Source organism: Musa acuminata, chromosome BXJ3-8 (genome assembly GCF_036884655.1).
Source record: "Musa acuminata AAA Group cultivar baxijiao chromosome BXJ3-8, Cavendish_Baxijiao_AAA, whole genome shotgun sequence".
NCBI classification, from domain to species: domain Eukaryota; kingdom Viridiplantae; phylum Streptophyta; class Magnoliopsida; order Zingiberales; family Musaceae; genus Musa; species Musa acuminata.
In genome coordinates this window covers 46,116,945-46,139,470 of record NC_088356.1, presented here as the reverse complement: position 1 = coordinate 46,139,470, position 22,526 = coordinate 46,116,945, and the positions used below count along the sequence as shown (strand labels likewise).

Genomic DNA, 22,526 nt, shown 5'->3' with positions numbered 1-22,526 from the left:
CACTTTACCCTCTCTTTTTGACTTTTGTGATTTATTATGATTCATGAACATGCTCTTACATGTTCTTTCTGAGCACAGAAGAAGGCCTCTTGGAATCAAACAACGACAGCTCTGATCTCCTCCCCACCTGCAGCCAAAGAAAGATGGCCAAGAAAACAAGGCAGGGAATCATGCGGCTGTCATTCCCCCACCAACTTGAGCATGCATTATATTCATCATAATAATGCGCAGTAAGGTAGTGAGATTAAGACGATTCTCTAACTTGGGATGATGACACGGCTCTCTCTACGTAAAGTTTCCCTTGGTGAAGCATCTTTTGCCGTGCTAATCCATTGGTCCTCACTTCGGATAGCGGAGGTGGAGTGATGCTCTAATTCTATGTCATTATGATGTTTTCCTATAATAAATATGTTGAGCTTTAGATGATGATGATGATGTTTTTTCTTAATTTATTAGTCACGATTTCCTTTTTTTTTGGTGGGTAATTTAACCATAATGGTTTAGCTTTATGGTTAGTAAACATTTCAATATTTGTTGGAGGCATCATAAGATGACGAAAAGATAAGAATATGTTCTTTTCCCTTAAGAGTTATTATATCGTTCACAGGATTTGAATAAATAGATTATTTCGATAAATTTTATATTATTACACTCGTAAATAAAAATAAATTACGTTAAATTTAATTTTGCAATTGAGTATAACACATTTTATTTGCTAGTGTACCTCTATCCATTTCTTCTCAAATTTTCATAATAGATGAGAAATGTGATATAAATAATTATTATTTTTTATTATTTTAAGAATTTTAAATCTAATTTTGTAAAAATATGCTGATTCAATTAATTTAAATAAGTGGTTCAATGAATCCGCCTAGTGATCTTTTTAGGATGATTATTTTTTGAAGAGGTTTCTTTTTTCTTTTTTTTACTCAGTATTCTTATTTTCATTTTTTTCATATAGTATCATATTTTATATAACCTATATAATACTTTTTCCCATTAGTTATACTCATTGCTTATACCTTTGCTCCTATCATGAGGTCTCGTCATATTTATGTAATACCCTTTCTCACCTCCCTCACTTATCGTGTCTCGTTCATCTTATAGACTTATCATTTTTATCATCTCACTACTCTGAGGGGTAAAGATGATAGGACAAAAAATAACACATAAAGATACATGCGACGAACTTGATGGATGAAAAAGAATGAGATCACGAGATAAGAGCAGAGACAACCAACGAGAAAAAGAATGGAGGGATATTTAGATGTTTATGAGATTAAAAAATAAGTATTATATGAAAAAAAAAAACACATTTTACAAAAAAAAAAGAAGTTTTTTTTTTCGAAAAATCATCCTATTTTATACTATAAAAAAGGCGTGAAAATAACCAGCAAAATGGCACGAATTCGGGGTTAGACTGAGCCTGTCAACACCGCGACGCCGCTTAAAGTACTCTGTTACGGCCACGACTACTACTACGAGCTATCGTTTTCCCCAAGCTTCTCTGCCGCCTCACTATATAAACCAAAGCCTGGGAATCGATCGGAGCAGCAGCAGTGCGTTGGTTCGATTTAATCCCACAGAGAGAGAGAGAGAGAGAGAGAGGGGTGGCCTGCGATGGATGTCCCCGAAGGACTCATCTCCCGATTATGCCATCTCCTCGCCTTCTTGCCATTTTTCCTGCTGCTTCTCCTCCTCGCGGTCGTCAAAGGTTGGGATCTTTAGCCCTCTTCCTTCTTTTCCTTTTCTTTATCTTGTCGTTTACTTGTGTTCTCCATTTTCTTCAGCGGCTTTCATCGCGCCGATCGTGTTCGTCACTGTCCTGGTCGGGAACACCGCCTTGATCCTCGGGCTGTACCCGTTGCATGCCGTCTGGACCTGTTACTGTATCGCGAGGTCCGTGACTTGATCCCTTTAATCGTCTTTCTTCTTCTTCTTCTTTCCATCCCTTTCTGTTGTGATTTCAACCTCCGTTAAAGCCATTGTTCTCACACACTGGGAATCAAGTCTTTTACGGTCTCTTTGGAGATCTCGTCATTGCATCTGACAAGCTTTCACCTTTCATCTTGTCTGGCGCTGATGATATCAGTCCATGCTCCATTGCTAGATTTCATGACTTTCCACCACAACTTACCCATCGTAGCAAAGTTATAGTCTTTCAACTCCTATTGTTTCAAAATTATCATGATTGCATTTATCTATTGTCCCTTACCTCTAATGTCATTGTTTTTAATCTAATCTTTTTGTTATTGTGAGAAATTCATTTTTTTTTCTTCCCTGTTAAAATTTGACTCGTGGAGATATAATTAGCTTTCTCGTTGGAATTTTGGGTGGCAGGACAAAGAGATTTGGTTCATTGCTGAAGGTTCTTATACTGTTGCTGATGCCGGTTCCTATCCTACTATGGCCTCTTTCCGCATTGATTGGTACCATTTTAGCAGGATTAGGTTTTGCAATTGCGTTGCCACTAATGGCAACGTTTGAGGCTGTTAGGGAGGGCGTTCCAGATAAGTTATCTGAATGCTTCACGGTGTGAATCTTGTAGTTATTCTGCACTTTTTTCCCTTCCCTTAATGGTTTTGCATTTTGAAACTAATTGCCAGCACATGTTAGACCGAGGTTTTATTTGGATAGTTTCCTTTGTAGGCTGGTACTTGGAGCTCAATCAAAGGAGGGTTTACTATTGTGCGTGACTTTAAGGATATCTGTTTCCATTCCTACTTTTCGGTTATGGATGGATTGCTTGAGGCTGGTGGTGAAACAATAATGGTCTTAAGGTACCTTTCTCAAAGACTGATGTCGCATATGTATATATGTGTATTACATTTTTAGCTTTTCTAAGTACTACAGTTCTCCAAGGATAAGTACTTTTGTTTGTTTATTGAGGTCTTATTAAATTAGGATAGCTGGAAAAGTCAAGCCTTGTAACAGCTATTTGTAGTTGGTTCCGAGTTGCCAAATTTTCCCATTGTAAGCTACACCTGTTTTAATATTATATAGGTCTTCCATATTCTTATTGTCTTTATCATTTGTTTGAATATTGCTGTTTTCTTTGCCTTCATGAAGTTCAGCGATAATGTTCATCCAAGGGAATTCCGCCTCATCTTAGTAATAAATTTATTTTACTCTGATTCTGTAGGATGAATATTGCTGTTTTCTTTACCTTCATGAAGTTCAGTGATAACGTTCAACCAAGGGATTTCTTCCTCATCTTAGTAATAAATTTATTTTACTTTTATTATGTAGGATATCACAAGTACCCGGATACATATTGGCAGGAATCTTAGGTATGCTTATCGACGTGCCCATGATTAGCCTTATAGTACTGTATAAAGTACCCATCATGCTGTTCAAAGGATGGAGGCAGTTGATTCAAGATCTTATCGGACGGTCAGGTCCATTCTTGGAAAGTGTTTGTGTTCCTTTCGCTGGACTTTTGATTCTACTGTGGCCTGTGGCTGTTGGGTTGACATCTATAGCGGGAATTCTTTCAAGCTTGAGCCTTGGATGCTATGCTGCTGCTGTTGCATATCAGGCAAGTCTAATCTGAGTACTGCATTTGTAGTCTTTGTACAAGTCAATATCACCATTGAGCTTGCATCTCCTCATGAATCTTTAAGTTACTTTAGATATCACTGATTTTTTTTTCTGACTCCTATTAACATTATTTTTTTTTCTTTTAGGAAAATTCTACAACGAGTGGAATTCTCTATGTTATAGCTGTAATATCTATGTTTGATGAGTTCACTAACGACTTCCTCTACCTTCGTGAAGGCTCATGCTTCCCAAGGTATCTTTTTTTATCACATTTGTGTATATATTGCTTCTGCAAAACCTACATCCTCTGCTAATATAACTACATATCATGTGGTTTTGATACATCTAGCAGTAGGGCTGTCAACTGTCAGGTTCAATCTGGTGGGGTTTAAATTGGATATGAATAGCATGTTTGACCCAATGACTTAAATAATAATCTGATCTGATCCGATATCTTAGAAATAAATCACATTGAATGTCGATCGTGCATGATCATATTCATTAACCATTAGATCCGGATGGCATATGAATCTTCATGCATGTTGAAGTACCAAATTTATCCTTAACTCATTCATCCTGTTCATCAATCTTCTTCTTCCTTGTCTCTACTCTGTATTCCTTGGCTGTTTTCACAATCAGACCGATGGAACCAGTCATGATTACTTGGATCGATGGGGCTTGGTGTTTGCAAAGATACTGGAGTTGGAAACTGTTTCTGGTTTATGCTAGTGATGGGAATTTTACTGGGAGGCATTAGGCATCATGAACATGGGGAAGAAACGCAATGGCATAAGCACGAAGAACAACATTGAATTATATAAGGTCAAAGACTATGTTGCAGCTATGGAGTTAGGAAGAAAGAACAAGGCGTTTGAATGATTGTTGGGCTTGTGCATAAAGGGGACTGGGAGGTCAAGGGGGAAATGAGTTGATGAAATCATCCATAGGACTTCCGAGTACTGATTGCAATATTGGGTCAAGCTAAATTGGATTTTTCAGCACTATGATGAAGTTTTTGTTGATTTCGCTGCTGCTTAACTATTCTGTGGATGATTACAGAATATTTAGTGTATTTTTTAAATCATATTCTTTTGTGGGCAGCCAGACCTAAATATCGCAAGGCAGCTATTTCCCGCTCTGCATCACTTCCAATAAAGCGTGCACCAACACGAGATGAGTCTTTTCCTTTAAAACGTCCGTTGATTAAGACAGCTTCAATGAAGATGCAGGAACTGAAAGCCATAGTGGTAAGATGCTATACATTACCTTTGATTTCACTGATTCCTTCTTTTTCTGCTGACATATTATTATTCTCTTAGATATGGGATAACTTTTTCATGGCATGTGAGAGTGTTGGGAAAGAGCTTATTCGAGCTGGTGCTATACGTATATCAGATCTGGAAGAATGGCAAAATTCAAAGAACAAAACCATTAACATTGGGATACCTTCATACGTCTTTCTGCAGTGTTTTGTTCGTTCCATAAAGAGTGGTTCTGTTGGTTTTGTCATGCGTATGAATGCTTCCCTACATCTCCCAAAACGTGGTTTTCCTTTTCAGGATATTTTTCATTACACTAAAATGGTTCTTTCAATTACTTTTATCTACAGGAGACAATGTTGAACTCACATATATTAATAGGCCTGAGGGAAGAGTTTTTGACTGGCTTTTCGAGCCCATGACTCTTCTAAAAGAGCAAATCAAAGCTGCAAATCTAGAATCAACTGAAGAGGAATATCTTTACAAGCTGGCTCTTTATTGTGGTGATGCTCGAATGATGACTTCTTGCCAAAATGGTGGAGTGGCACCAGCTGATGTGGTCAAAAGAGCTCAGTTGGAGGGTTTAAGTAGAAGGTACAACAGTGCTCTATTGCCTCTATGTGATCTTAATCACTCTTTATGTCTGCTTAGCCAAACACCCTGCCAATCACCCACCTGTTTGATGTGGTCATATTCTCTTTGCAATTCTGACCCTTTTGATTTGGTGAAATTCTCTTTTGACACCACTCCACCAACTGTCTTAAAAAATGCATGATATTATCACCCAAAACTTTGTTAGGTTTGTGGGTGTTTGATCAAATGATTGACTAAGTTGTGCGAGCAGCATTTCTTGAACTTAAGTGTTCAGCATATTTCTGAAATTCAGTTGACAAAGGGATTATTTTAAGTAGGCATTTAGCTGAAAAAAAAAATGCAGGTATTTAGCTTGCTTTAGATTTCTCCTTGATATAGCTGAGTTGGTGGATTGCCACAACATATTTTATCGAATGTTGGTCCGTTTTCTGACTTAATTTCTCTCACAAGATCTGCTGCAACTTCAACTTCAGTGTGCATATAAGGAGTCCTCATTTAGTATCCTCAGATGCGTGGATTTTGGACTCCCGTGTTTATTAGGGTGATATGTTTGGGATTTTTCCTTGCAAGATATCATCCTATGTGCATCTATTGCGTCTATGGTGGAAACATACTTTTTAAACTAAACATTCCTATAAATGGGAAAAAAAATCCAATAGTTGATGAATACTTAAACATATCTTGTATTAAGTTACACTAGACTATGATGACATAATGCTGACGATTAAATGGTTTTTTCTGCTCCATTTTAGATAGACCGAGTTGTTCCTGTAAAAATTGGACTTCTAATCATTTTTCTGACTAATCTTGAAAACAAGAAATCTCCAAGTTCCAGAACAAGGATGTTTAATATGGTTTATTTATTTGTAGAGCAAAATGGAGGAGTATAATTAAGAATTCCATGCAGCATGAGACTTTTTGTGAAGGTCACATTCCTTAAATAGAGTTCTTCTATATCAAGTTTTAAATGGGTGGTCTCTCGATATGGAACACTTTAATCAGCATCATCAGACTCTTCTGATGTATTTTCTTTGTAGGTTGTCACAGTTCCTAAATATTAACTGTATATTATCCTGTCTAGATTCAAAGTGCTTTTCATTGTATAATTCACAGGCATTGACCTGTATATTTCATGTTTACTATTATTTTAGATATGAAATTTTCATTATTCAATAAAAAAACCTTCGCTATTGAAACAATTAATTTAACCATCTTTTATTGGTAGTAAAACTTTGAAGTCTAGGTTTTAACTGATTGTTAAATTGATATATATGTTCATTTTGACAAATAGCTCATTCATGTGAATAATGTAAGCCACTTTATATTGTAAGTGGGTTCCAGATGAAAGTACAAAGTCAACATAAGGTTTCATGGACAAGCATAATGGGTTTTTATGATTGACTGTCAGTTTAGGATGTACCATTTTATGGCAAGAGCTGTCCTGTATCGATAACTTAACTGCTTCCTAGCTGTTAGAATAGCCCACCAAACTAATGGCCCAAGTAATTCTGGCACGTTCTTGATTTGGTGAACTAGTAGCTTAGCAAATAAAAATAATTTATTAAAGTAAAAAAAAATCATAACTAGTTATTCCTCACACATCTTTCTTACTGTTATGAGTACTGTGGTCAAGAATCCGCATAATGGTCGCACAAGCTGTGCAATAACAACAAAATCGTAAAGTCTCACATAAACTGTCATAGAAGAAAATTATCAGCATATAAATGTATTAGCAAGAGAAGTGTAATTTTCAGTTTTCTGGATTGGTCTAATTCTGGATATTGTGTGCGCGCGCGCATGCAGGTGTCCATGCAAATGTTTGTGTAGGTTCATGTGCATATTCGGTTTGTAAATGGTGGTGATTGTGTGTTCATCCCCTATATTTTTCTAAAAGCTGTCGTCCACAGGTTGCAGGGTTTCAGTTTGACCATTTCGAGGATGCCAACCTTCAGGCGGCGATTTGAGGCGGTTGTCAAGGCATTACTGCAAGAAGCCCGGCAGGGGTTACAGAAAAATGGTAATGTCATTGAGCAAGCACTGTAGACACCTCTCCTTTGAGAGGTTTCCATTCCATCAGCATTAAAAAGTTGTGTTGAATTTTCTTCTTCAGCTGCATTCTCTGTTTTTTTTTTTTATTGACTTGTGTTGCCTCCAGAAAGATGTGTCATTTCTCTTTAAAATTGTATTTGTTTATCCAAATGTTAGATTATATGTGTCTTAGAGGCTTACAACGGGACTCTAAATCTCTTATTTCTTGAGTAGATTTGAATAGATTTATATGGATCAGATAAGGCTACTGTTACTAACTTAAGCTCCTGCATTTTGGATCAATGATAGTAGTAGGGTATTTCAGATACCATGAAGAAGCTTGCTTGCTTGCTTGTGTCTTGGACGCAACAGTGAAACATTTAATCTTATTTTTTCTCGCATCGTCTATTGTACTGATAAAAATATTTTCGTTTATTATTGAGCATGTAGAATATTTTCGTCAGCAGCAGAATAGACGATACGAAGAAAAATAAGATTAAATATATTTTTTTATAAATATAAAAATCTGAATATAATTTTTGAAAATATAATAATTAAAATATTAAAGATAATTAATTAATTATTTCTGAAGCACTTCCTACTGTTGTCGTATGGAATCAACACAGACAGCATGGTGGATCAAGCTGTGGATGTCATCTCCGAGGGCAGCAGCAGTGGCCGCATGATTCCTCTGGTTTTGCATCGAGACAAGGGAATATTAGGCAGCCTGTCCTACAGATTTCTTCGAGGGGCCGTCTTCAATGTCCTGTATGCTGGGAGAAGCCGTCAAGTCCTCGTCTCAGTATTCTAATCATCATCATCGAGGCCCCTTTCCTTCCTACCCATAGTTACCTATCTGGAATCAAGAAAATAGAGATCGTGATCAATAATCTTCAAGCCGTGTGACCGTAAAAGTTTACCATGCGCATCTCTCTTTTGATCGTGGTTAGGAACAAGAAAACAAGTCCTCCAGCTCAGGTGTGCAGGGATCCATCTTTTTCCATGTTTCACCTGCAGACAAATATGCGATGCTTATCAGTTTGGTTTTGAGTTTGCTTCCAGTGGCTTCTGCATGTAGTGAATGGTTCTTCTTTGATCAATTACTTGTTCATAACCAAATACACCCAAATACCTTGAAATATGAAACACTCGTTTTTTTCGATTCATGCTTCTTGTTGAGTCTTATTTTTTAGGCTCAATGTTGGACATTGATTTAGAATTGTGACGACACAAATCACCAGTTTTACCCAACATTATTTGGATATATTTTTTTTATCTTAATCATGCTTCTCATCATGTTAAGAATCGTTTGGCTCTTTCTCTCTATCAGACTATTTTGTTTTGGAGAATGTGATGATGTGAACTAATGTCGAATGTCATTTTTATCACAAAAATCTTCAAATACTTTGGAGGTGAATTTACCACCTTAATCGGATCACATGGTTTTGATGTAGAAGCTATTTGCATTCTCCACAAAAGTTTTGAGCTTCTTAAACAAGCTAAAGACTTCCCTTTTTTTTAAAGAAATAAACCTAAGTTTTTCTTGGATCATCAATAAAAGTTAAAATATAGTGATACTTCCAAAAGATGTTAAAGCAATAGACCATAAAAATCGGTATGAATAAGTTGAAGTGGCTTCTTTGCCCTAAATTTTTTTTTATATGAAAAACTTCTTCTTGGTTATTGCCAAAACACACCCTTCACATATTTGATTTAGGTATTATGTATAGGAAAGACTATTTGTCATCTTCTTTATTGATGGCATGTTGAGATCTCATAAGTTCAAGTGTGCCTCGAGTCTTTCACATAAGGTTTTAAATATTATATCATATCATGATTAATTATTAAGATAAATAATCATTCTTTGGCATCTCCACTCAAGAAATTAAGTGATTTATGTTGTTTCTAATAAAGAGTTATTTATTTTTATATGAATGTCATAATTATTTTCTAATAGTTGTTCAAGAATATTGTTCTCCATATCTAACACAATAAAAATTTGAAAGAAATTGATGGCTTCCATCTTTAATACGAATCAAGATATTATCTTTGCCTCTTACCGATACTTTTGATGAGTCTCCAAAGTAGACTTATTCATTTACTGTTTCATCTATCTTTATAAATAGATTTTGTAATCACACATATGAATGCTAGTTCCATTGTCCAAGTACCATTTGTCTTGAATGATGATATCTTCAAAATTTTCTTCCTTCTTTTTAGTATCTTTTCAACTTATTATTTTTATTGTAATAACATTTGGAAGCATAATGATTTTTTTTGTGCAATAATAGTATTGAACTTATTATTATATCTTTGGCCTCTTGTATCACCTTTTCTTGTTTGATCTTTTTTTTATTATTTTTACCTTTTCCTCTTTGGCAATGTCCTTTACTATGACCATGATCACTTTAGCCTTCATTTCTTTGGTTCAAAATAAGTTTTGTTGGGAGAATATATTACACTGCATCTAGTTTCTTTTTATCGATGAAATGTTCATGTGCTTGTAAAAAAACTCATGCTCATGATTGACAATAGCAAACACTCTTATAAAATAATCTAAAATAGTCTCAAACTTATTCATTTGTAATGTTTTAAATTCAGTTCTAAGTGATTAAAGTCAAATTTTCTTATTATCTTTAACTCCTTTGAAAGAGTTTAGAAGAATCTTTCAAGCATTTGGAGGTATTGATTGTCGCAACTTTCTTAAAATTATCTTTTCTATCCTATGATAGATAAGGAACAGTGTTTTCTTGTCTTTCTCTCCTATATCCTTTAAGCTCTTTGACTCCTTTATATCATCTTAAAATTCCTCGTAGCCTTTCTCTATCACCTCTCATATGTCTCATAATCCAAACAATAACTTTATCAAGATGTTTTAATTTTTGTAGTTGTCTTTTGTAAGGTGATGCCGTTCAAGTTATATGCTATTAGTCATTTTGACTTACTCTAATATCACTTGGATGGGAAAAGAAAAAGATAAGTCAGAGAGAGTTAGAAGAAAGAATTCAGAAGAATGAAATAAGAAAGAAACTAAAATTTTTATTTCTTGTATATAAGTCTCTATTTTTTTTTAATGACAAAGCTCACCTACTCATAGCGGGATAGATAAGAGTTACAAAACTCAATCGTTAATGTTACATTAATATATTTTTATTATATATAATTTATCTAATTTATTTTTTTTTCATGGTAATATTTATCATGATATATAATCTCTTATTCTTACTAAATTTTAAATATTATAATTATTTTTATGATATAATTATGTAAAAGATTTTAATTTTTTAATTAAATTTAATTCTCATAACGGGTGCCTGTACCATGGAGTTTGATTTGATGTCGTGGATCCAAAGTGACTTGTCTTCTAATACGATCCTAAAACACCGAAAGTAAAAACGATGGAGGAAGACAAGGACAACACACCTATAGGCACGAGGAAGAAGAAGGTGATCACCGGACTTGCCCAACCCCCGATGTACACTTCTCTAAAGAGACAAAAAGAAATAATTGTAATCTACTATTGAGGGAAAATAATAATATTATTAATATTAATAATTAACCGCGACATCTCAGACTGAGCTTTACCATCCATCACAGGGGTCATCATCGAAAGACAATTCCATGACGTGATTCCAGGTTTGGCCGCGACTCGCGCTTGCCGATCTTGACGTGGAAGTCTGCCTTCACCTAAACTTCGGCTTTTGATTGTCTTCTTGTGGTGAAACTGCAACAGTCCTGCGGCCAAATGAGATGATCTAATGCTGCGCTCCAGCATTGGAAACTGGTCATGTTGCAGTCGAAGAACCATCCGTTCTCTGTTCTCCGAAACAAAAGAAGATTCACACTCTTCCTTTCCTCATTACTCTTTTATTTTTAGAACAGAAACAAAGGAAAGGAAGATTACGAGTGGCAGTTGACTAGATCGAGCGCAAAAGTAGCGTAATGGAAGAAGCATAAATGGCAGATTCCCAGACCACTGACGATGTCAAATCCATGCATCAAAACTAGATGCTCATTCAAGTTGTTCGTGTTCCACGGTGATTATTCCAGTCCAGGAAAGGGAGGAGCACAGGAGTCATAAACCATGTTCCATGAAGAATCACTCCATTCATTTGAGCTTCCGTGACTGAGCTCACGCGGAATTCGTGTAGTGATGTTTTACCTAACCTTTTACCTCCTCCTTTGGTCGGATTCGGATATCTTTGTCGATTGGAGCAGCACTTTCGAGCACCAAAGGAATCAATCGACTAAAGAAATGATTTAGGAAATCACTTGGCGTAAAGTAAACTAGTGGTGAGATTTCGGGTTTGTGTCTTCTGTAAAATGCCACAGTTTAGATCCTGGAAGACGATATTAGGTTGAGAAGGAACAAAGTGAATTGGTCCTCCATTCCTGCTTGGATTCAGCTTGTTGTTGATCGAGAGCTACAAGTCAAAAGCACCAGCCTGTGTCACATGCAGCAGCTTCTCCATAGGAAAACAGTCAAACATGGTTTCTCTTATTTGTCCTCTCCCCTTGATTAGTGGTGGGGTTGAATTCACCCAATGCATCATCCACCCAATCTGCTAACCTTACCTTCTTCCAAGATTTTAGGATCTAAAGTAATAAATTCGATATAATATTATTTTTTTACATTTTTCTAATGTATTTTTAGTTTCTAATTTCTGTTAGATATGTGATATACACCAAATCTTTTTTCTATTATATATATATATATATATTCTTTGTATTTGATTATTAGATAATTCAAAGAAAAATCACAAGAATTGTGCAAGCACTTGAGCCACCGGGATTGGACTACAGCGGTAAGTCCACCGGGACAGTATCCACATTCGGATGAATTGTGCTCATTCAACCTCCATAACTTTGTCCTATGAAAGCCAATTCCCCGTTCGCTGCTTCGTCTCTACTGCGTCAGAGGTTGGTTTGGTGGCTTGCAGATAGACCACTCGCTGGCCAATGAATAGATTGAAGAGGCTTCCACAGAATCAAAGAAACCCAATTCCACACTTCGTCTCACCCTGCAAGTCCCTTTAACGGCCGAGGGGCCTCGAGAAGACCGGAAACCGATTTGTACGAATTCTACGAAGCTTTCAGTGCTTCCCCTTCTGCTCTTTGGCTTTGCCCCCTGCGTGCGCAGTTGTTTGGTCGTGGATTGGTTTTAGTGCGGCAAGTAGCATGAGCTGAAGACTGCAAGCGTCTGGTGGATCGGATGCGCTTAGTGCTGCAAGTATGTGATCGGAGTGGAGCGTAGCTGAAACGAGGAGGAGAGAAAGAGATGCTTCTTCTGCGACACAGCCGCCATCGTCTACTCTTCTTCTTCCTCTTCCTCGCGGATTTGGTGGTCGCTGCCCTCGCGGTAGTCTCGGCACGAGCCCCCGAGGACTGCAAGAGAACCTGCGGCTCCTACACGGCCCCGTATCCCTTCGGATTCTCCGTCGGATGTCCAATCCGTCTCGAGTGTTTCAACCCCTCGAAATCCTCCGTCCGAATCGGAGAATTCACAGTGCGGAACATCACGGACGACAGCCTCCTGGTCGACGTCCCCCCGGCGTGCAACCGCTCCATCGACGCAGTCAAGAGCCTGTTCGGCCACAACTACGCCTTGACCGAGAGGAACGGCCTGTTTCTCAGCAACTGTACGCCCGTGGCTAACAAGAGCTTGTCGGAGAGGTGCGCCGTCAACACCATCCTGTTCGACGGCAGCTGCGGGCCTCGATATGACAACGCTACCTGCTTCTACAACGCCACCAGGGAAGGTTTCTTCGACGAGGACAGCGTCGCTGCCTCTGGCTGCAGCTTCTTCTTCACGTCCATCGGGTACGACGACGTGGGCGGTGCGTCGGTGCCGTCGCTGAACCTCCGCACCGCGGAGCTGGCGTGGTGGCTCAACGGAACGTGCCGGTGCTCCGCCAACGCGAGTTGCACGGCGGTTATGGCTCCGGTGACGCATATGCCGGGCTTCCGGTGCCGCTGCTCGGAGGGATTCCAAGGCGACGGATTCATCGGCGGCCAAGGCTGTCGAAAAGGTTAGTCCTTGTTGTCGATTGCTGATCTGTTTACTGCTCTTCGATTGAATGATGCTCTGTTTAGGCCTACTCTGTTTGATGACTATGCTCGTCTCCGGAAATCCTGAGTTAGATATGGTGTACAAGTTCAAATTAAGCTCACATCAAACACTAGGCTGAACAAGAGACTTCCAAGATGAACAAGATGACTCCATGAAACATCGAAGAAAATGTAACGAGTAGTCATGATCATCTGATCTGTCCCATAGTATATTTCACAGGATCTGCCTAATTTTCTCCTTGTTTAGCGCCAGTTTTAGAAGGAAAAAATCAAACAGTAGATTTCTGAAGCATCAATCTTCACACCAACCAAAACGCCATGAACACCACTTGTCTGATTCTACTAACTAGACCTGTCTTGCGATTACCTGATACCTTGAGGTTTGGGTAAACAACTCATCCGGTCTTCTCTCAGCTCAACTGCTACCTGCCCAACTGCTTTGTATTCATGCATACTAAATGCAGCTCCTCCGTAGACTGCTGTGGAGGACATGTCTTTATCTGGTCGAGAAATTATGCAGTCAACGCCCTCAAAGAAAAAGCTCACTCACCTATGGCGCCTTTGGATGACAGTAGCATTCACTGACTGGTTCAGCGATTACTAAGTTTCACCCTTGGTTTTCTCCGCCAGTGATGTTTGGTGGCCATTCCTCCTGCATCCCCATGGTCTAATAGAAGAAATATGTGAATTTAATACTCGTTTCTGCTGCGTCAAACAGCTTCGAAGATTGGCGAGATTGAATCTTTTCTTTCCTTTTTTTTTCGTTTGAACTGGTACCTTCTGGATTTGGATTTGGATTTGGATTTTGATTTTGATTTCTTCTTTTTTTGGGTTCATCTTGGTCAGTGTCCAAATTCAATCAAAGATGCAATCCTACGAGGTACATGACAGGGGACTGCGGTGGATCTACCAGCAGATATGGTGTTCTTGTTGGAGGTATTTTTTTTCTTCTTTCAGTTATGCTAATTTCCCATTGACATGTCAAATGTTATGAAAAGGCAATATTTTTTAGATCTATTATCGTAGTTGATTAGAGCATTTATTTTCGGCCATATATATATATATATCAATCGGTTTGGTGAAAGCATTAAAATCGCTTAGAAACAGAGAGGACAACACCATGAAACTAATCTATTCTGAGAAATCTACTGGAACAGTTGAGGAATGCAAGGCGATCTTTTGGTGTTTCCATCTCTTACACAGAATTTTTAGGTTAGAGACATCCGACAAGTAGCTATCTTGCATTGTAATTGTGAAAACCAAATGCTGGTCAAAGGATTAAATCTGCAGAAATGAGATCATCTGTTTTGACTGCAAACCATTGGAACCTTCCCTTAGAAAATATGACTACCAAACGAATTCTTGGTAGATAAGACCATCGAGTATAATTAAGTTGTCATCGTCACATTAAGTTTTGTCTAATGTGTGCGCATCAGAGAGATGTAAGGTTGCTGCTGCACTGTATATAATTAATTTAGGAGGCAAGAAGAACGCTTAGATGTGCAGGTCAATTTGTTTCTTCTGACTTTGATGGTTTCGTATGTTGTCGATGGTACATTTTTGGTTAATTGAAGTGATGTTTCATTTGCTGGTTAGGTTCACATGATCTTTCAGAAACACTGGTAGATAGTTCATCCTAGCATCCAAACAATGTGTAGATGGGAAAGAGTTCATTGTAATTATTAGCATTGACTGAAATTAAAGATGTGATCTTTGAAGCCGTGAAGGCGTTTGCATTACTCTTGCCAAATTCTTTGATGTTCCATGACTGCATCAGCAATAAAAAGGAGCTATACATCTTGTTTCAGGCATCATCGCCGGAGCTTCTGCAATGGCGGCCTTGGTTCTCGTTTGTTGCTTCATCAAACGCCACTCTTCTTCGACGAGAAAGCGGAAGAGCATGAGACGGCTGCTATGCGAAGCATCGTGCACCGTTCCCCTCTATTCCTACAAAGACATCGAGAAGGCCACCAATGGCTTCTCGGAGGACCAGATACTGGGCACCGGCGCTTACGGAACAGTATACGCCGGCAAGTTCAGCAACCACCGGCTGGTGGCCGTCAAGAAGATCAAGAACCGCGACCACGACAGCATCGAACAGGTCATCAACGAGATCAGGCTCCTCTCCTCGGTGAGCCACCCCAACCTGGTCCGTCTCCTCGGGTGCTGCGTAGAGCAAGGAGAGCAGATCCTCGTGTACGAGTACATGCCCCATGGCACGCTGGCTCAGCACCTGCAGAGGGAGCGAGGGCCTGCGCTGCCTTGGACCGTCCGCCTCGCCATTGCCACCGAGACCGCCAAGGCCATCGCGTACCTTCATTCGGCGGTTCATCCTCCGATATACCACCGAGATATCAAGTCCAGCAACATACTGCTAGATTTCAACTACAACTCCAAGGTTGCAGACTTTGGCCTCTCGAGGATGGGCATGACGGAGACGTCGCACATCTCGACGGCGCCGCAGGGGACCCCGGGCTACGTGGATCCCCAGTACCACCAGAACTTCCATCTCTCGGACAAGAGCGACGTCTACAGCTTCGGCGTCGTGCTGGTGGAGATCATCACCGCGCTGAAGGCCGTGGACTTCAGCAGGGCGCAGAGCGAGGTGAACTTGGCGGCGCTAGCGATCGATAAGATCGGCGGAGGGCGCGTCGAAGAGATCATAGACCCGTACCTCGAGCCGCACAGAGATGCTTGGACGCTGGCTTCCATTCGCAAGGTGGCCGAACTGGCATTCAGATGCCTTGCCTTCCACAGGGACATGAGGCCCTCCATGACAGAGGTAGCAGACGAGCTCGAACAGATCAAGCTCAGCGGGTGGGCGCCGACGGATGACGGCATGTTCTTGTCGACGACGTCGTCCTTCTGCTCGTCCCCTTCGAGTTGCAACGAGAAGCCGCGCGCGGCATCGAAGAGCAAGAGGTTGGTGTTGGTGAACAGCATGAGAGAGGAAGCGGAAGTGGAGTCCCCTGTTTCTGTGCAGGACCCATGGTTCAGTGAGCAGAGCTCTCCTTCCGCAAACAGCTTGTTGGGCAATGTGATCCATTGATCTGTCCTGCTGTTCCTTCTTCTTGTACTTAAGAAACTTTCCCTTCAAATGTAACACAAAATCATACAAATGAGTTGGAGAAGAAAGAGCAGCAACTCTCAGCTCCTCCTATCAGTTCAACCTTGGTTTGTTAGATCTACTTATTGCTACAATAATATAAAGATCTATAATCAAATATTTAAAGCTGATGATAACAACTTGATCTATCTTTGTAGACAAATATAATTCTCCGTCTACGATTGATAGCATGAGAGACAGAGAGACAGAGTTGGATTGAACGGATGGCAATGGTCACTTCATTTATACAATTTCACGTGGGCTCTGTCTTCCATCAATTTCACGTGGACAGGTTCATCTTCCTCACTGCGGAGGAATCAAGTGCACACGTGAAAACATTTATCTGCACCCCAAACTCCTCCTCTTTACGAAAAGACGAGCACAACAAGTTTAGTAGCCATCAATGCCTTCTGCCAAATGGGCGACAGAGACACCATCTTAGAGCTTGGACCACCCTGGTCTGCACTAATGGCAGCGTTTATGGAGGTTCCCGAAGTTGACCTTGGAGTGCGCCGGATCAAGTTTCCGATTGCCGAGAAGCCAGTGCATGGACACCCAAACTAATGCATGCCATCTACCTCAAAAGACAAAAATTAATGCATCATCATCTTTATATACCCATTGCACAAGTACCAAATGAACTTGTCTGTTTGAGACTTTTTGAGCGAGGGTGATGATGATGGCTTCGAGCTTCCACCGACTCGTCCTTCCTTGTCTCTTGGCCGTGGCCATGTTGACGTGCACCGGCTCCGTGGAAGCCAGACGGGCGCACGTACTCCTGGCGTCCGCTGCGGCCCCGGCCGCTCAGCGGAAGCCCCAAACCAGCGCGGAGGACCAGTTCCTGACTGGCCACGACCAGGCCCGCGCTGCGGTCGGGGTGGGCCAGCTCCGGTGGAGCGCGAAGCTGGGCTCGGAAGCCAGCCGGGTGGTGGCGCAGCAGAAGGAGAAGGGGTGCGGCTTCGCGGACCTGGCGTCGAGCCCCTACGGGGCCAACCAGTTATGGACGAGCTACCCGGTCAAGCCGGCGGAGGCTGTGCGGTCATGGGTGGAGGAGGGGAAGTACTACAGCTACGCCAACAACTCGTGCGCGGCGGGGCACGAGTGCGGGACGTACACGCAGGTGGTGTGGAGGAATACGGCGGAGGTGGGGTGCGCGCAGGCCAACTGCGTCGGGCAAGGGGCAACCCTCACGCTCTGCCTTTACAATCCCCCTGGGAACATACAGGGGCAGAAGCCTTACTAGGTCGATCGGATCTCTTCACGTTGTGTTCGATCTTTGGTCGGAGAGAAGCAGAGTACTTGAGAGATCACCAGAAAATAAAGGCGCTGGCTTTGCATTCGATGTTCTTGGAATGAACATGAAGAAGAAATAGCTATCATTTGTATTCCGATTCAGTTTCCATAGCGTACTTCATTTTGTTTCCAGGATCATTGACCACGTAATAAATTCTACGACGACTGGAATCGTCTCGACTGCATAATAGTGTGATAAGGTCAATTACACGTGGAGTTCCAGTTCCTTATCTTGGTCGACTCCACGCTCTTCGACAGAACCCGATGTATGCTGGTAAGTCGTCGCAAAAACCATGTACGTCTCTGGGAACTGTACGTAGCGGAAAGTGCACACATAACATAGTGTAGTTAAAGCTGCAGGAGACAGCACACATGCATGACGCCTCTTCTTTCTTGTCTATTGATTGAATGCGAGGGTAAAACAGTATGCGGAAGGGACAGTCTTCATTTCTTCTTTGATAGCTACAACCAGCTGGTCGTAAGCCTCTATCCCCATGCCGCCTTCATCTCAGGGCACCACGTATCGGCGACTGCCTCCTTGATCGTGTCCAACAGCGCAAACTTTGTCACTCGTTCCATGCGTCGAAAGGATGGACACACAGGCCCGTCATTTTGTCAGAGACCTTCGTGCATGCCAGCTTGCAGACCTTACCACAAGAAGAGATGTTGATCATGATCTTCGGCTCTCTTAATTCATGCCCCAGTAATCTAGTCAAAGTTGAGCGTATATTAAATCAAATTATATCACATGTAAATTGCTGCCAAAGTAAATAGCTCAGCGGAACCATTACCTCAGTGTTCATTCAGCACGCCGGCGAGCCTTTTCAGAGTCGTCTCCCTTACCGTGACTTTTCCAGCCTTCCGCAGCTGCGCAGCCGATTCACAGGTCTGCAGGAAAGATGACAACGGGTGATGTCCATCCCATTATGATCGATTTCCCAAAACATCCATTGAGCTACGTTATGAGATGGATACTTTTGCGTTGGTAGGTTCCATGACGAAGACAGACGTGGCGTGGGACTTGAGCTTTGCGTTCTTGTCCAACGACACGTCGGTGTCGCGGAGGAAGGGGAAGAGACGACTTGTCGATGGTGCGATCTCGAAGATCCTGAGACCAACGGATGCGTGCATCAGTAATCAGCAACTCCAATCGTTGACACGGTGAATCTGCAGCAGGCACTGTATGCTAACTTCGAGCAGGGATCGGATTGGCCAGAATGGATTAGTTTAGTACCTCAAGAAGAACTTTAGTCCCACGTCGGCGGCGTCCTTCTTCATCACGTTCCATGATTTCAGCACAAGTGCCTCCAGCTTCTCAGTGAACTCCTTCCGGCCCGGGTCACCGCGTCCACCGGGTCGGGCCATGCCAGTTTGTTGTGACATGACTTCATGCGATACATCTACAGCACGACCCGAGACACCTCTCGCGGCCTTCGAGGGCCTCGAAGAGGCGGCGTCGCCTCTAACAAAGATTACTGGTTCTTGGTGTTTGCTGAGCTTCACAAAGCTCGCCATGGTTGCTACCTGAGCATCCGAACACATCTTTCTCTCTCTCTCTCTCTCCTCTTCGTTTTCATCCTTCGATGTGAGTTTTCACCTTGGTCTTGTATCACAGTTAGTATGCCAAAGGAGATACAAGTGCACGAGGCCTCCTTGTCACAACACAAAGCAGAAACGAAAGTAAATATTCAATCAATCATCCAAAGGACATGTGGGAGTAGGAATCTCTTTGGAACGTTTAGCTCTGAAGATTTCACGTCAGTTCAGTGGAATGATTTGAGCCACATGCAAGGTTGGATTATGTGAGCACTGAGCTATACGCATATTTATATGTTGTTTGATCGTCACGTTTTCATATGAAACCACGAGAAAATGTGGTTGAACTCAGCGCTCATCCATAGAGATGATGGCGACTGCGTTCATGTTTCTTCGGTATCAAGTCAAACCAAAGATTGCCCCGCCCGGGGAAAGGAAAAGTCGAGATGATAATACAAATGATGAGAGTTAGGTATGAGGTCGAAGATTGAGACTTCCATGGCAATATGAAATGACATATGCCTAACCTCTTCAGTGTGTGTGTGTCTCTCATGTCAAACAATCTCATATGATCAGCTGCAATAACCCCGTCCTAAGAGATTTATATAATGTTATAACAACGACAACAAATGTTCCCTTTTATTATTGTTTTTGACCCGTAATAATGAAGAGACTTACGCATGCAGTTACTATTACCAATGGCTATGATAACCAGCAATGATGAGAATAATAAGATCAAAAGATCAAAGTAGTGTTGCAACCAAACATATATCGCCGTAGAAATGACAGCATCACACCCTCATGCGTTGCATGTGATAAGAGACTTATGGAGGGAATGTGTCACACCCTATTCTCGTTTCACCTTCTTGTCGTGTTCTTATGGTGAGAGCATTGTTGAGAGAAAACAAGACACGGGACACGAAGGAACCGAGACAGCCGTTGGATAAGGTTGATGATAAGGTGGATCAAGAAATTAACGGACGACGAAGTTTGTGGAGTTCGAGGTGGGTGGCGGAATTTTCCATGCAGGTTGCACTGCAGGGATATTGTCGTCATGATAGATGCGCTCCCGGCTGTTAGTCACAGTAATCCTATGTTACTGGAAGAGGATGAAGAACAAGATCTTGAATTCAAGCATGTATGTAGTGGAGTGGAGATACGGAGAGAACGGAGACCACGCAATGGCTCCGAAGGTCACACGCAAACGATGGGGATCCGTGAGACACAGGATTTTGTCCTTGGTGGAAGATGGAAGAAACGGAAAAAGTGAGATGGACTGAGGAGCTCGGGGATGTGTCGTGTGCTTGCTCGATCATCGTCGTCCTATTTACTCACATGATCTGAGAGCAGAAGAGACGAAATGGATGATGCTAACCCTAGCCATTATGCGAGGAGGTGGCAGTCACTGTGACGCATCCACAATCATTTGCTTCTGGAGAGATGGTTGACGATCACAGGATCGGTCGATGCAGGGTTGCTTGCCCAATTCCAGTCTCATAGATCGTGTCAGGAAACATCAAGATCAGGCGGCGTACGCAGGAGGAAACGAATGTTGACTGCCCAGCAAAAACTATTAATTTGTCAAGTAGGTGAAAAACCAGTTCTGATCATCCATCATGCGTGAGTTCTTTTACGAGGATTATTTTGTACTAAAATGAATTTATATGTTCTCAAACTATTTGGAAATGATGTTTGCAACTGATTGAACTATTAATTTTATGTTTTTTTTCTTTGAAAGTGAATTAATAGAATTAATTTGTGGAGAACATTTTGCCCTCTTATCTGCTAAATAGACCTGCGCTATCAACCTCTCTCTCTCTCTCTCTCTCTCTCTAACATATGGAGGCTTTCCTGCCGAAGTTCTTCTTCCTCCTGCTGTTGCTGCTCGTCTCAGGTAGGCATCTGCTTCACACGAAAGTTCAAGCAATCCGTCACGGCTTCGCATGCCCTTAACTTTAATATGAGACAGGGGCATTTTGGACCACGAAAGCGGCGGGCGCCGGCGCCACCTTCACCCTCAAGAACAACTGCCCTTACACCATCTGGCCGGGCACATTGTCCGGCAACGGGGTTGCCCTCCTCGGCGGCGGCGGATTCGAGCTTTCCCTGAATGATACCGCCTCCTTCTCCGCTCCACCCGGCTGGTCCGGCCGCTTCTGGGCCCGCACACGATGCCTCCTCGGCTCCTCCTCTTCTAACGGGACCTGCGCCACTGGCGATTGCGGGGGCGTCCTACGCTGCGTAGTCGGCGGCGCACCACCGGCCAGCCTCGCGGAGTTCACCCTCGGCAGTGGCGACGGCACCCAGGACTTCTACGACGTGAGCTTGGTCGACGGTTACAACGTCGGCATCGGGGTGCGCCCCTCGAGGGGCAGCTGCCGGTACGCCGGGTGCGTGGCGGACGTGAACGCTCGGTGCCCGGCGGAGCTGCGGGTGCCGGCAGAGTCCGGGGAAACGGTGGCGTGCCGAAGCGCGTGCGAGGCCTTCGGGGCACCGGAATACTGCTGCACCGGGGCCCACGGCTCGCCGGCGACGTGCGGGCCGACGCGGTACTCCCAGCTGTTCAAGGCAGCGTGCCCGGCGGCGTACAGCTACGCCTATGACGACGCGACGAGCACGTTCACATGCGCCGCCGGCACCGCCGACTACCTCATCACCTTCTGCCCCTCCGCGGCAGACGCCCAGAGCAAGAAGAGGTAGCTCGCTCCAATACCCCTGTAATAAGACCGCGATCGATTAAGGAAATGAGATTAAGGTCTATTGATATGGGATAAATATGAACATAAACTCGTGGTAGTTTATGGCCTTCTTTCCCTATTTCTCTAGCTTTTTAATGTATTTTAAGCTCGAAAATACTACTTACATTACGATATCTCAGTGCCAAATTGATCACTAATGTGTTGCCTTGATAATGTTCTTAAGCAGAAGTTCATAGAAATACCATGTTTAAGCAGAGTAAATAGAGAGAATATTTTTCTGTGAAGAATTCATTAGCTTTCCATGCATTTAGAAACAGCTGATAACATGGAGACAAGATGACATTCTTTTTCTACCTTATAGAAAGAATTATATTTTTCTCAGGCTAATCCACACCACTTTAG

At 42.0% G+C, this 22,526-nt stretch overlaps 4 protein-coding genes and 1 pseudogene across 6 annotated transcripts; 4 read left to right on the top strand and 1 right to left on the bottom strand.

The window, feature by feature from the left end:
* Positions 1–1,545: 1,545 nt before the first annotated feature.
* On the top strand, positions 1,546–8,581 carry LOC135645064 (uncharacterized membrane protein At3g27390-like). Of its 2 annotated transcripts, XM_065163123.1 has the most exons (11): positions 1,546–1,714; positions 1,791–1,899; positions 2,341–2,533; positions 2,650–2,780; positions 3,250–3,538; positions 3,687–3,793; positions 4,646–4,787; positions 4,860–5,052; positions 5,150–5,393; positions 7,301–7,410; positions 8,048–8,581. In XM_065163123.1, the coding sequence occupies exons 1-11, from the start codon at positions 1,621–1,623 to the stop codon at positions 8,230–8,232; spliced, it is 1,797 nt and encodes a 598-aa protein (XP_065019195.1). In that variant the 5' UTR covers positions 1,546–1,620; the 3' UTR covers positions 8,233–8,581. The 2 variants fall into 2 exon arrangements, with proteins under 2 accessions (XP_065019195.1, XP_065019196.1); XM_065163124.1 differs by lacking the exon at positions 1,791–1,899.
* A 3,731-nt stretch (positions 8,582–12,312) lies between these two features.
* LOC103996178 (wall-associated receptor kinase-like 14) lies at positions 12,313–16,659 on the top strand. The gene is made up of 3 exons (XM_009417034.3): positions 12,313–13,450; positions 14,337–14,426; positions 15,299–16,659. Exons 1-3 carry the CDS (start codon positions 12,700–12,702, stop codon positions 16,537–16,539), a joined length of 2,082 nt encoding a protein of 693 aa, XP_009415309.2. The 5' UTR covers positions 12,313–12,699; the 3' UTR covers positions 16,540–16,659.
* A 564-nt stretch (positions 16,660–17,223) lies between these two features.
* Positions 17,224–18,077, top strand: LOC103996179 (STS14 protein-like). Its single transcript, XM_009417035.3, has one exon. The coding sequence runs from the start codon at positions 17,270–17,272 to the stop codon at positions 17,837–17,839; it is 570 nt and encodes a 189-aa protein (XP_009415310.2). The 5' UTR covers positions 17,224–17,269; the 3' UTR covers positions 17,840–18,077.
* Positions 18,078–18,286: 209 nt separating this feature from the next.
* Positions 18,287–19,404, bottom strand: LOC135644240 (non-symbiotic hemoglobin-like; annotated as a pseudogene).
* Positions 19,405–20,587: 1,183 nt separating this feature from the next.
* Positions 20,588–22,297, top strand: LOC135645356 (pathogenesis-related thaumatin-like protein 3.5). Of its 2 annotated transcripts, XM_065163669.1 has the most exons (3): positions 20,588–21,045; positions 21,164–21,319; positions 21,395–22,297. In XM_065163669.1, exons 2-3 carry the CDS (start codon positions 21,265–21,267, stop codon positions 22,123–22,125), a joined length of 786 nt encoding a protein of 261 aa, XP_065019741.1. In that variant the 5' UTR covers positions 20,588–21,045; positions 21,164–21,264; the 3' UTR covers positions 22,126–22,297. The 2 variants fall into 2 exon arrangements, with proteins under 2 accessions (XP_065019741.1, XP_065019740.1); XM_065163668.1 differs by having other exon boundaries at positions 20,588–21,319.
* Positions 22,298–22,526: the final 229 nt, after the last annotated feature.

Coding starts and splice junctions, on each gene's coding strand:
- LOC135645064 (XM_065163123.1), top strand. CDS start 1,621: ATGGATGTCCCCGAAGGACTCATCTCCCGATTATGCCATCTCCTCGCC. Junction 2,534..2,649: donor AGTTATCTGAATGCTTCACG/GTGTGAATCTTG, acceptor TTTCCTTTGTAG/GCTGGTACTTGGAGCTCAAT. Junction 5,053..5,149: donor TTCTGTTGGTTTTGTCATGC/GTATGAATGCTT, acceptor TTTTATCTACAG/GAGACAATGTTGAACTCACA.
- LOC103996178 (XM_009417034.3), top strand. CDS start 12,700: ATGCTTCTTCTGCGACACAGCCGCCATCGTCTACTCTTCTTCTTCCTC. Junction 13,451..14,336: donor CGGCCAAGGCTGTCGAAAAG/GTTAGTCCTTGT, acceptor CATCTTGGTCAG/TGTCCAAATTCAATCAAAGA. Junction 14,427..15,298: donor ATATGGTGTTCTTGTTGGAG/GTATTTTTTTTC, acceptor ATCTTGTTTCAG/GCATCATCGCCGGAGCTTCT.
- LOC103996179 (XM_009417035.3), top strand. CDS start 17,270: ATGATGATGGCTTCGAGCTTCCACCGACTCGTCCTTCCTTGTCTCTTG.
- LOC135645356 (XM_065163669.1), top strand. CDS start 21,265: ATGGAGGCTTTCCTGCCGAAGTTCTTCTTCCTCCTGCTGTTGCTGCTC. Junction 21,320..21,394: donor GCTGTTGCTGCTCGTCTCAG/GTAGGCATCTGC, acceptor AATATGAGACAG/GGGCATTTTGGACCACGAAA.